Here is a 12,523-nt window from a genome sequence, read left to right on the forward strand (position 1 = left end):
CCCTAAATCTGGCATCTAAACAACAACAACAAAAAAATGAATTTACTGTACTGAGGGCAAAGATCCTGCCTCCAAAACTGCCAAGTTCAAGGTTCACTGCTATGAGTGTTGAGTCCATCCAGATGGAGTAATATAGAGGAGTGAAGAGACAGAATTGATTTCCCTTTTCTCCCAAAGGGACACAGGAGAGAAAATGAATTTGGAGAAAAGAGAGAGAAAAGGGCATTATAAATTTCCTGCCTCCCAATCCCTGGGACAATATGGGGAGGGGGCTACTGACAAAGAAAAGGACGTGACTGAAGCCCCCCCTACCAAAGTTTGGGATGAGTCAAAGACGGGAATTGACCTATATAAAAACTGAAAACACTGAAAAGATTATGGTACTCCCCTCCTTCAAAAAAGAAATAAAAATAAAATCAATAAATTCAGCTTTTCCCATAATAACTACTTCCATGTTTTTAAAAACACATCAATATCCTTTCCCCCAAATCTATTTGGCACCACTGCTTTGCTGGGCCCCTAAAGGCACACTTAGTCCGCCTACTGGGTCATCCAGCAAAGGGCCTATGCAGCCTTCCTGGACCAGAGCTGAGCACAATCTCTCAGGGAGGGAGGTGTTTGCTGTCTTGAGGGAGCAAGGTGCTGAGGCTGAGTCTCCTGAGGGCCCAGGAGTGGTAGAACTGGGGTATGACACCTTCAGAGTCACATGAACATTCAACCAAAACCAGGATAACCCAGATTAACCATTCGCTTCATTCAACCAACTTAGAATAATGTTTGACTGTTTTAATAAAATTTAGCATCAAATAGTTTTTCCACCAATACACAAAATTTTAAAAGTGGCTATAAAATTAAAATAACAATGGAGTATATTTTCACCTATAAAAAATGATCTTTTTTTGTTTTGTTTTTGCTTTTTGAGATAGAGTTTCACTCTTGTTGCCCAGGCTGGAGTGCAACGGCGCAATCTCAGTTCACTGCAACCTCTGCCTCCTGAGTTCAAGTGATTCTCCTGCCTCAGCCTCCTGAGTAGCTGGGATTACAGGCATGCGCCACCATGCCCAGTTAATTTTGTATTTTTAGTAGAGACAGGGTTTCACCATGTTGGAGAGGCTGGTCTCAAACTCCCTACCTCAGGTGATCCACCCACCTCAGCCTCCCAAAATTCTGGGATTTACAGACATGAGCCACCGTGCTCGGCCAAAGAAAGATCTTTAGCAATCATAATATGGGCCAGGCGTGGTGGCTCACACCTGCAACTCCAACACTGGGAGTCCAAGGCAGGAGGATTACTTGAGCCCAAAAGTCTGAGACCAGCCTGGGCAACAAAGCAAGACCCCATCTCTTTTATTTCTTTTAAAAATTAAAAGCCGGGCGCGGTGGTTCACTTCTGTAATCCCAGCACTTTGGGAGGCTGAGGCGGGTGGATTTCCTGAGCTCAGGAGTTCAAGACCAGACTAGGCAACACGGTGAAACCCCATCTCTACTAAAATACAAACAATTAGCCGGGTGTGGCGGCGTGCGCCTGTAGTCCCAGCTACTCAGGAGGCTGAGGCAGGAGAATTGCAAGAACCCAGGAGGCGGAGGTTGCAATGAGCTGATATCATGCCACTGCACTCCAGCCTGGGTGACAGAGCGAGACTCCGTCTCACAAAAAAAAAAATGAAAAAGTCTAAACTAAATCTAACCAAGCTGAAAATGAGATTTAAGTTTATAGTTTATCGGGTATATATATGTGTATACATATATATACATATATATATATATAAATCCTCACAGGCTGTTCAGCAGAAAAAATTTTAAAAAATTAAATAAATATTTTTTTAAAAGAAAACTGGGGCTGAGCACAGTGGCTCACACCTGTAATCCCAGTATTTTGGGAGGCTGAGATGGGTGGATCACCTGAGGTCGGGAGTTCAGGACCAGCCTGGCCAAAATGGTGAAACCCCATCTCTACTAAAAACACAAAAATTAGCCAGGTGTGGTGGTGTGCACCTGTAGTCCCAGCTACTTCAGAGGCTGAAGCAGGAGAATCACTTGAATCCAGGAAGTGGAGGTTGCAGTGAGCTAAGATAGCACCACTGGATTCCAGCCTAGGTTGACAGAACAAGCCTCTATCTCAAAAAAAAAAAAAAGAAACTTGAAACAGTAGAAATCAAAATGTTAAGATTTACTATCTCTTTAGGGATAGTACATGTTATAATTTATATATATATATTATATACATATATATTTTTCTTTTCTTTTCTTTTCTTTTTTCTTAAGACAGGGTCTCGATCTGTCACCCAGGCTGGAGTGCAGTAGTGCAATCTCGGCTCACTGCAGCCTCAACCTCCTGGGCTCAAACAATCCTCCTGCCTCAGCCTCTCAAGCAGCTGGAACTATAGGCATTCACCACCAAGCCTGGCTATTTGTTTTTTTTATTTTTTTTGTAGAGACAAGGTCTCACCATGTTGCCCAGGCTGGTCTTGAACTCCTGGGCTCAAGCGATCCTCCCACCTCAGCCTCCCACAGTGCTGGGATTACAGCCGTAAGCCACCATGCCCAGCTGTATTTTTCAATAATTATGTATTACTTTTGTAATGATAGAAGTTATATATGGGTTTTCTTTTTAAGGTACAACAAGGATAAAAGAATACCAAAGGAGTTTTTGTAAATGTCACTGAAATAGGTCTATAGTCTCCACTTAACAAATATAGCAGTAAAGTTTGAGAGTTTTATGTATAAATTTGCCAGCATATTTGTTTATAAAGACATATTATTTTAAAACACAACTTTATAGCTCTTTTATACAACCCCATGACAGGTAGTGTGCAGCTCAAAAAATACTTGTTGAATAGAACTGAATAGTCTAGTGTAAAATTTTTACAAATGATCTAGATTAAGAAGAACACAGTGGAGTTGTTAGTTTGCATATGACAGTAAGTTCCTCCAGTTACACATCAGTCACATTTGATGTTAATGTCATCTACTTACGACTCTTACCATGGCTTCTGTAATAGCTCATACTCATAGTCATCCTTCCATCTCAATGTCCAGCTGATGGCTCCCCATGGTGAAGTCCTCTTCTTCCTCTGAACTCAAAGCTTCCCCACTCCAGGCTCTAGTCCTCAGATTTCTGCATTATTCTTTTCAGACTCATTTCCTTGGTGAGTTAATCCATAATCATGCCATCACCTGTCACCTCAATGCATATTACTGCCAGTAGAAAATGACCTTGTTTCACTGGGTGTAAGCATAAGTGCCATTGTTGCTACATACGTAAGGTATCTCGATATTGCACAACAGTAATTATTAGAATTTTGTAGTACAACTCCCCAAGGAAAAGATTGCTTGGAAGATTTGAGGAAGAGTCATTGGCACAAATGGCAACTCCTGCCTCCCCTCCCCCAAAAATAAACCAAATAAAAATAATACATAAATAGAAAAAAAGTGAGCAAAGCATGTGTTTAAAATTCTCAGGCTAATGGTGTTACACCTTGTTTGGGGAAGGAAGGAAGAAACTATGTAAATGCAATAATTGGCCAACGGAAGATGGGAAAAAAAGGTCTCAGAGTCTACATTTTAAAAAATCACTTACATGAACAAAGTACACATTTTTATCAATCACATCTTTGTTTTTTAATTTTTCTGGCAGTCAGTCCCAGCCAGCTGATCAGATTACTCTTGTGTACTCAGCTTTAAGGCAAACCTAACTACCTCCCTTCTCTTCCAATCAGATTTCCCCCCTTAAGCTTCTCCTATATAGAAATTACAAGCCACCACTTAAACCCAGGGTATGTTAAATTTAGGTCCTGAAATAAGCTAAGAGCTAGAGGCATCCCTCAGACCCAACTCACAGAACGTAGAGATTATAGATTTTTTTAATTGGAAGACAGAAATTTTGGGCTAATTTTTCATCAATCTTCACTGAGGGGTAGAACTACTAACCTCAACATCTAGCTAATAAATATGTTTCAGACAAGCAAAACAGGAGAGAAGGAGATGGTTAAGGAGAACAGAACTTCTAAGGCTCAGAGCCACTAACACCTCCAGAAAGGGTAAAGGAAGCATCTAATCATATCTAGGCCTATAAAGCTGAGCTGTGCTCTGGAGTGACTGCTTTTTAGGGCAGTACATAAGGACAAAGGTTCCGGGACTTGCCAGCCAAGCAGAGGAGTTACTATAAATATTTGTTATGGAAGTTACGCCTCAGAAAAGGAGTGCTACACAAACTAAACCAAGCTCAAGAGCCAAGGAGAACCAACCAGGCTAGAGAATCAGAGGGGCAAAGATAGAGGCAAAGACAGAGAAAAAAGTAAGGTCAGCTGCTAGAAGTGGTAAGAGGGCAACAAAATGTATGGGATGCTTCAGATCCAGAGACTAAAATTCACTCTGATCCTTCCAAACCTCACCAGGTTAAAGGTATAACCTGTGTGAGCACCCGCTCTTTCCACTGAACCCCTGCTACTTCCTGGAGTTCAGGTTTTCTTCCGATTTGACAGGCAGAAGGATGCTGTGTTTGTTAGGGAGATACTTACGGGAGGCTGGGAGCTCCAGGTGTGCTCCTCTGATCCTCTGTAGCCTACCCACTCCTTCAAATACTGTAGGTAACTTGAGCATCTCCAGAAGTCCAGCCAAACACTCTGACACTCCCCTACAGCTGACTGCAGTGGTATACCCTCCATGACACCACACTGTCCAGGTGTCTTCCAACCTGGCAGCTCTTTCTCAGTCTCTTACCGACTCTTCTCTGCTTGCCCTTGGGTTGATTGATGATCCTCAGGGATATATTGTAGATTTGTTTTTCCACTCAATTTTCTCTCATTCTCTCTCTCTCTCTCTCTCTCCAGTAATACCTATGCCTACTGCTCCAATAACAAATTTCTATATGCCAAGAAAGAATTGCTAGTCCATTTCTATCAGGTTTCAAATCATATATCCAATTGCCCACAGGATCTCTTCACTTGATGGTCTTGCAAGAACTTCAAACTCAACATCCAAACCAGACACATGATTTTCCTCCAAAATATCTTCCCATTCCAATGTTCTCTTACTCAGCAAAGGACACTATCATCCACATAGGTGTTCAACCAAAAACCTTGGTAATCCTTGAATTCTCCATCTTCCTCACTACTCTCCACATCTAAGCCTTGCTGGACATACCTCCAAAATATGCCCCAAATCTATCTTCTCTACTACCTCTACCCTATGCAGTTCAAAACACCATCATCCTTCACCTGAACTAATGTAACAATCCCTTAACTTGTCTCCCCACATCTGGTGTTGATCCACTCCAATCCACCCTATATAAATTCAAAATACAATGCTGGTAAGAATCTTAGGCAGAGAAACCGAAGCAGTCCCTGCCCCCAGGTTTGGCAGTGAAGGAGATGAAATGAACTGAACATACAGATTTGAATTATATTAAAATTGTTTAAATTCTTTTTTTAAAAATACAATGCTGGCAAAGTTACTCCTCTGCATAAATCCTTTGAATAGCTTCCCATTGTGCTTAGGATGAAACACAAACAACTGATCCTGAATTTCAAGGTGCCCCATGGTCATCTCCCTGCCTCTCTTCAGCCTCATCTCAAATCACTTCCCTCCTCCTCACCTTCTACACTCTAGACATTCTGAACTTTTGTTCCTTTAATGTCTCTCATCTTTGCACATGTTGTTCCCTCTGCCTGAAACTTTCTTCCCACCTTTCACCTGATTACCTCAAAATCATTCCTTAGGTCACAGCATAAACCTCCCTACTTCCTTTACAAACTATGTTCCCCAAAAATGTGTACTCCAATAAGACTCTGAAGCTTAATATTGTTCAAACTTCATTGTATTCATGTGTGTTTATTCCCTTACCTCTACAAAATACTGTTTCTTCAGTGCCTAGTACAGTGTATGTCATAACAGACTGAATAACAGAGTGAATGAATGAATGAGAAAAAAATGAATGACAAAATCAAGATGGGATGGGCTCCTCAGGGTGAGGAGAGATAACAGGTGGATGCTGATGGAAACAGCATCAAGGACAACAAGATAAGAATCTATTCTCCCAAGTCTGACAGGGCCAGGTACAGTAGATGTATTTCAACCACATGGTTCTTTCTTGCCTGGCAATGGGTGCAGCCAGTGCTGTGATACTGGTGGTGCAGAGGCAGGTACACATGGGCACACAGTGCTCCTGCAGCTGAGTGTACCCAGCTCCCTGCTCAGCTAGGCCGCTTGCCTCTGGCATCTACTCTAACTTATCTCAAATGCGCCCAATCAGCCCCTCTTGGACACAGGTAAACAGGCCTGCCTCATTTCACATTCAGTCTTGCCTCACTTTATCGAAAGTGGTGGGTGAGCTGAGGGCACCCTCTACTCACATGAAGGTCTTGTGCATCTTCACAGTTGCCTACATCATGTCCCTCATAAGCCTCCAAACCAGTTTAACATAGTCCTATCTGATCATTTAATGTCTTTTTAGGTACTGCTTAGACGTATTGAATAAAAATTGCTCAGTCTCTCAGATAGCCACCCCTCTCCTGCTTATCTACCTGAGATGGATCTACATGTACCAGGGGAAGGGAACTTCATAGGAGCAGGAAAAAGTTGCAGCCCTTGAGGAAGTGCTCCTCCAGCTTCTTAAGATTCTCCAGGCCAATGATCCTTTGCCCCTGTATGTTGCTGACTCTGCTGGCAACCATGGTCCAACTCTGTGCTAGTATAACTCCAGGGTCTCTCTCAGCCTGGAGATAGCCTGAGTGATACCTGCTGGCAGAATGAATTGCACTGTCTTTCCCTAGCACTATTTTTTCTGAGTGCAGTTGTGATGCCTATTGCACCCCTCAGATGCATGCATCAGATACGTTTCATAGTCTCTGCTCCAAGGGCTTCCCTGTTGCACATAGGAAATATCTCACATCTTGACCTCCAGGGTCAGACATCTCCATAGTCTCACTGATGTCTCTTTCTAAATAACCTCTCCATGGCCAGGCACAGTGGTTCACATCTGTAATTCTGGCACTCTGGGAGGCCAAGGTGGGTGGATCCCTTGAGCTCAGGAGTTCAAGACCAGCCTGGGCATCATGGTGAAACTACATCTCTACAAAAAAGACAAAAATTAGCCAGAAGTAGTGACACATGCCTATGGTCCCAGCTACTCAGGAGGGTGAGGCGGGAGGATGCAGTGAGCCATTGCACTCCAGCTTGGATGACAAAGCCAGATCTTGCCTCAAAAAAAAAAAAAAAAAAAAAAATTCTGGCCAAGCACAGTGGCTCATGCCTGTAATCCCAGTACTTTGGGAGGCTGAGGCGGGCGGATCATCTGAGGTCAGAAGTTTGAGACCAGTCTGGCCAACATAGCGAAACCTCATCTTTACTAAAAATACTGGGTGTCGTGGCAGGCATCTGTAATCCCAGCTCCTCAGGCTGAGGCACGAGAATCGCCTGAACCTGGGAGACAGAGGTTGCAGTGGGCCGAGATCATTCCATTGCACTCCAGCCTGGTTGACGAGTGCAAAACAACAGCAACAACAACAATCTCCACTTAATATCTACCTTTCTTTTCCTATTATCTAGTTCTAGTCTTACCAGGCTATGTCCAGGCTCAACAAGAAAGAATACCATGATGAATTTAATGATGTCTACTATAGATAGATGATAAAGGAGTCAAGCCAAGAATAGTGTATTTGCTTATATAACCATTTTCCTCAAATTCATCAATATAAATTAATCTGTCCTCTTTATTTGTATCTCCTGAAATCCTACTCATCATGCAAGACTAGGTCATAGATCTCATCCTGCTCTGACTTAACACCATTTATTATCTGGCTATTTAATATTAGTATTAGTTTATAAATGCTAATAGTAAATAGAACTTATTTTTGATACTTAAAGTGGCTTGAAGAATGGTGGTATCATTAACACAAAGTATGACTCGTTTTAAGGAACACATGAATGGCTAATTATAGAAGGTATCTGGTCCTCTGGCTATCAGAAAAGAGATCTAAGAGTTATCTAAAGGTAGTATTAATGAAATCTTTTGGCAAAAAACAAACCAATTTGCTTAAACCAAGGAAAAGATCATTAACTCTGGTCATTACACCTCAGTAGTGACAGGAACATGAGATCATTTGATATGACTCTGCATTCAGTACTGCTCTACCACATCACACATTGTAGATGGCTGTATGCAGCCCAAGATTCCCTTTTCTCTGCAGATCAGCGACTCTTTGTGGAAACAGGTTCATGCTTTATCATACAATAGTATTAAGAAGATTACCAACAACCTAAAATGCTTCCTTCAACTGAGTATTTGAGAAATCACAGATACAGGCAATGGCAATGACATTTTTCTTGACTTTACCATATAAACGATGGATGCTCACTATAATAAAAACACAATTTCTCCCACTCAAATATAAATTCCAAGGGAGCAAGAGCATTGTCTAGTATTTTCATTACTGTATCTCCAGTGCCTGACTCACAGTAGGTAATTTATATATATTTTACTACTGAACAGTTATTACTTAATAAATATTAGATGAAGATAATGCACAGAATAAAGTTTAATATTTCTATTCTACAATCTGTCTTTTGAGAGAGGCAGTCATCTCTATTCCAGATTCTTCCTTTCCTACTGTGTCTTTTGTGCAGTGAGAACAAAATTGAGCATGTGATCAAAATGGCTCATAGACATAAAAGACCTAAATGTAAAGCTGAAATTACAAAACTTTTAGATATAGAAGAAAATGTAGGAAAAAAGTCTTTGTGACCTTGGTGTAAGGAAAGATACCTTATGCAGGACACAAAAAATACTGGCCATAAAGAAAAAAGCAAAAAATTTGACTTCACCAAAATTTAAAACTTACACTCCTCAAAAGACAATATAAAGAAAACAAAAAGGCAAGCCACCAACTGGGGGAAAGTATTTTTAATTCATGTACTCATAAAGGACTTGTATCCAGAATATATAAGTAACTCTTAAAACTCAGTAACAAGAAACCAAACATTCTAGCTTTTTAAATGGGCAAATAATTTGAATAGATTTCACCAAATATGAGATACTGGTGACAAATAATAAGCACACGAAATGATGCTCAATGTCATTAATCATGAGGAAAATGCAAATTAAAACCACAGTGAGACACCACTACACACCTACTAGGGTGTTTTTTTGTTTGTTTGTTTTTTAGGAAACTGACAATACTAAGTGTTGATGAGGATGCAAAGCAACTAGAACTCTCATATAATGCTGGTAAGTGGAAAATTGTACAGACACTTTGGAAAACAGTATGGCACTTTCTCTTTTTTTAAAAAAAAAAATTATTTTATTAGTAAAAGGCCAGGCGTGGTGGCTCACGCCTGTAATCCTAGCACTTTGGAAGGCCGAGGTGGGTGGATCACCTGAGGTCAGGAGTTCAAGACCAGCCTGGCCATCATGGTGAAACCCCATCTTTAATAAATAAATAAATTAGGAACTTTTTTTTTTTTGAGACAGGGTCATGCTCTGTTGCCCAGGCTGGAGTGCAACGGCAAGATCATGGCTCACTGCAACCTCTGCCTCCTAGACTCAGATGATCTTCCCACCTCAGCCACCACACCCAGCTAATTTTTGTATTTTTTGTACAGATGGTTTTGTCATGTTGTCCAAGCTGGTCTCAAACTCCTGGACTCAAGCAATCTGCCTGCCTCAGCCTCCCAAAGTGCTGGGATTACAGGCATGAGCCACTGCACCCAACTGGTAGTTTTTTCTTTATCAAGTAAAACATTCACTTACAACAGGACCTAAGTTTCACTCCTAGGTATTTATCTTAGAAAAATGCAAACATGTCCACAAAGACTTCAATGTAAATGTTCATAGCAGCTTCCAAAACAGTGGAAAACAGCCCAAATGTCCATCGTCAGATGAATGGGTAAACAAATTGCTGTATGTCTATACAATGAATTATTGCCCAGCAATAAAAAAGAACAATTTTTTTTTTGTTTGCCATGGAGTCTCGTTCTGTCGCCAGGCTGGAGTGCAGTGGTTGCTCATTGCAACCTCTGTCGCCAGGCTGGAGTGCAGTGGTTGCTCATTGCAACCTCTGTCTCCTGGGTTCAAGAGCTTCTCCTGCCTCAGCCTCTTGAGTAGCTGGGACTACAGGCAAGCACCACCATGCCCGACTAATTTTTGTATTTTTAGTCGAGACAGGGTTTCACCATGTTGGCCAGGCTGGTCTCAAACTCCTGACCTCCCATGATCTGCCCACCTCAGGATCCCAAAGTGCTGGGATTACAGGCGTGAGCCACTGTGCCTGGCCAAACTATTAATATACACAAAAATATGAATAAATATCAAAAACAGTGTGCTGAGTTAAAGAAGCCAAATGCAGAATACATACCCTGTGACTGCATTTACATGAAACTCTACAAAACAAATCTACAGTGATAGAAACCAGATCAGTGTGGATTGCAATGAGGGGAGAGTAAATGCAAACGGTAATAAGAAAATTTGGGGGCGGAGCAGGTTGGTGACAGAGATCTTCTTTATCTTGATTGAGAGATTATTATACAGATATATACATATGTTAAAACTCACTGAATTGTACATTTTAAATGGGTACATCTTCTTGTATATAAGTTATATTTCAATAAAGTTAACAAAAAAGTATCTTGAAACAGTTACTTTAAAGTATTTTTTGGCCAGTGCAGTGGCTCACACCTGTAATCCCAGCACTTTGGGAGGCCAAGGAGGGTGGATCACGAGGTCAGGAGTTCAAGACCAGCCTGACCAACATGGTGAAACCTTGTCTCTACTAAAAATACAAAAATTAGCCAGGCATGGTGATGCATGCCTGTAATCCCAGCTACCCAGGAGCCTGAGGCAAGAGAATTGCTTGTACCTGGGGAGTGGAGGTTGCAGTGAGATCACACCGCTGCACTCCAGCCTGAGCAACAGAGTGAGAATCCATCTCAAAAAAAAAAAAAAAAGTATTTTTTGTTATCAATAGTAGCTGGCCAACAAATCCTTATAGAGATTAAGCAGTCCATTGGTAATATAAGGTTATCCTTGCTCCATCAGCCTTCTGAAACATACCAGAAGAATGAGCTCTCTGTCCAGTGGAAATGGAGGTTAGATAATTTGTTTTTCAATCCACAGGAGTTAAAGAGTGTGAATCTGCACACTTCTCATGATTAGCTTACATCAAATTTTTAAAAATCAGACCAAGCTATAAGACTTGAAATTAACCTTTTTCCAGAAGGTTAACACTTCAAAAGGTTGCCACTGTGGGAAAACAAAACATTTTTTTTTTTTGAGACAGGGTCTCACTCTGTCAACCAGGCTGAGTGAGGTGACATGATCATGGCTCACTGCAGCCTCGACTTTCTGGTCTCAAGCAGTCTTCTCAGCCTTCTGAGTAAAAAAAAGGAGGTGAAAGTCCCCCTTCCTCCCCTCATCCTTTCTCAATCTCTTAGAGACGGAGTCTTTCTCTATTGCCCAGACTGGAGTACAGTGGCATGATCTCGACTCACTGCAATCTCCACCTACTGGATTCAAGCAATTCTCCTGCCTCAGCCTCTGAAGCAGCTGGGATTACAGGTATATGCCACCACACCAGGCTAATTTTTGTATTTTTAGTGGAGGCAGGGTTTCACCATGTTGGCCAGGCTAGTCTTGAACTCTTGACCTCAGGTAATCTGCTGCCTCAGCCTCCCAAAGTGCTGGGATTACAGGCATGAGCCACCGAGCCCAGCCTGATGTGTTTTATTCCACGCAATTTCTATACATCTCATTCTTGTTTTAAAAAATACATGTGAGATATAAATAGAATTATATTATTCACATTATTATGTAACTTGCTTTTTATGGGCTGCAATTTTCTATTTCTTTTGTATCTTCTCGTCATGCCTGATTAAAACTGTATACATGAAAATCCTGCCAAAGGTGAAGTCTAGGAATAGGGAGGGACTCAGTTAATCTCACTATTATATAGTTCATTAATTACTCATAATAGGATGGAGTTAGGCTCACATTCAGCTGAACAATGAGGATTCTAAAGAATGCTAACATAAGGCCAGCCTGAAAAGTTCTTATAAAAGATAGGGAGAAGGTTCTTAAACAGGGAAATCTCAGGATGAAAACAATGTTCCAAGAAGAATAAAATGGCAAGAGTATATATAATATAGAATAGAATTAGACAGCAAGGAGACTAGTTAAGTGGCTAATACAGAATAGTAGATTAGAAGAAATGAGATTCTGGATTACAGTGGTGGCCAGTAGAATGGAGAGCTTTTACTGAATTCTAACAAGGCAGACTTGTAGAGTGGAAGAAAAACAATTTGAACTAGAAGAGCTAGATTTGAATCCCAACTCTGAACTTTACGGACTGTGTGACCTTTGGCAAGACACTTCTTCTGTATCTCAGTTTTCCTGTCAATAAAAGGAAGACCTTGAAATATCAGAGCCTTTAATTTTTTTTTTTTTACAGCAGAACCATTTTTCTTCTGTTAAAAAGAAAATCTTCAAGGAAGCCATTACATTTAATTTGTAAAACAAATAAAAGTCAACATG

The 12,523-nt window shown here is 41.0% G+C and overlaps 1 protein-coding gene across 4 annotated transcripts in view; it reads right to left on the minus strand.

The window, feature by feature from the left end:
- Positions 1-12,523, minus strand: part of NPR2 (natriuretic peptide receptor 2) — a 48,705-nt gene that overhangs the window by 29,691 nt on the left and 6,491 nt on the right. For 2 of the 4 annotated variants that reach the window (XM_012463330.2, XM_012463331.2), the window contains exon 2: positions 2,986-3,198. The exons of the other annotated variants lie outside the window; for them this stretch is intronic. In XM_012463330.2, coding sequence (XP_012318753.2) covers positions 2,986-2,988 — 3 coding nt within the window. In that variant the 5' untranslated portion in view covers positions 2,989-3,198. The remainder of the gene's footprint in view (positions 1-2,985; positions 3,199-12,523) is intronic. 4 annotated transcript variants of the gene reach the window in all.

This window comes from Aotus nancymaae, unplaced genomic scaffold (genome assembly GCF_030222135.1).
Source record: "Aotus nancymaae isolate 86718 unplaced genomic scaffold, 86718_ANA_hifiasm-v0.15.2.pri h1tg000003l, whole genome shotgun sequence".
NCBI lineage: Eukaryota > Metazoa > Chordata > Mammalia > Primates > Aotidae > Aotus > Aotus nancymaae.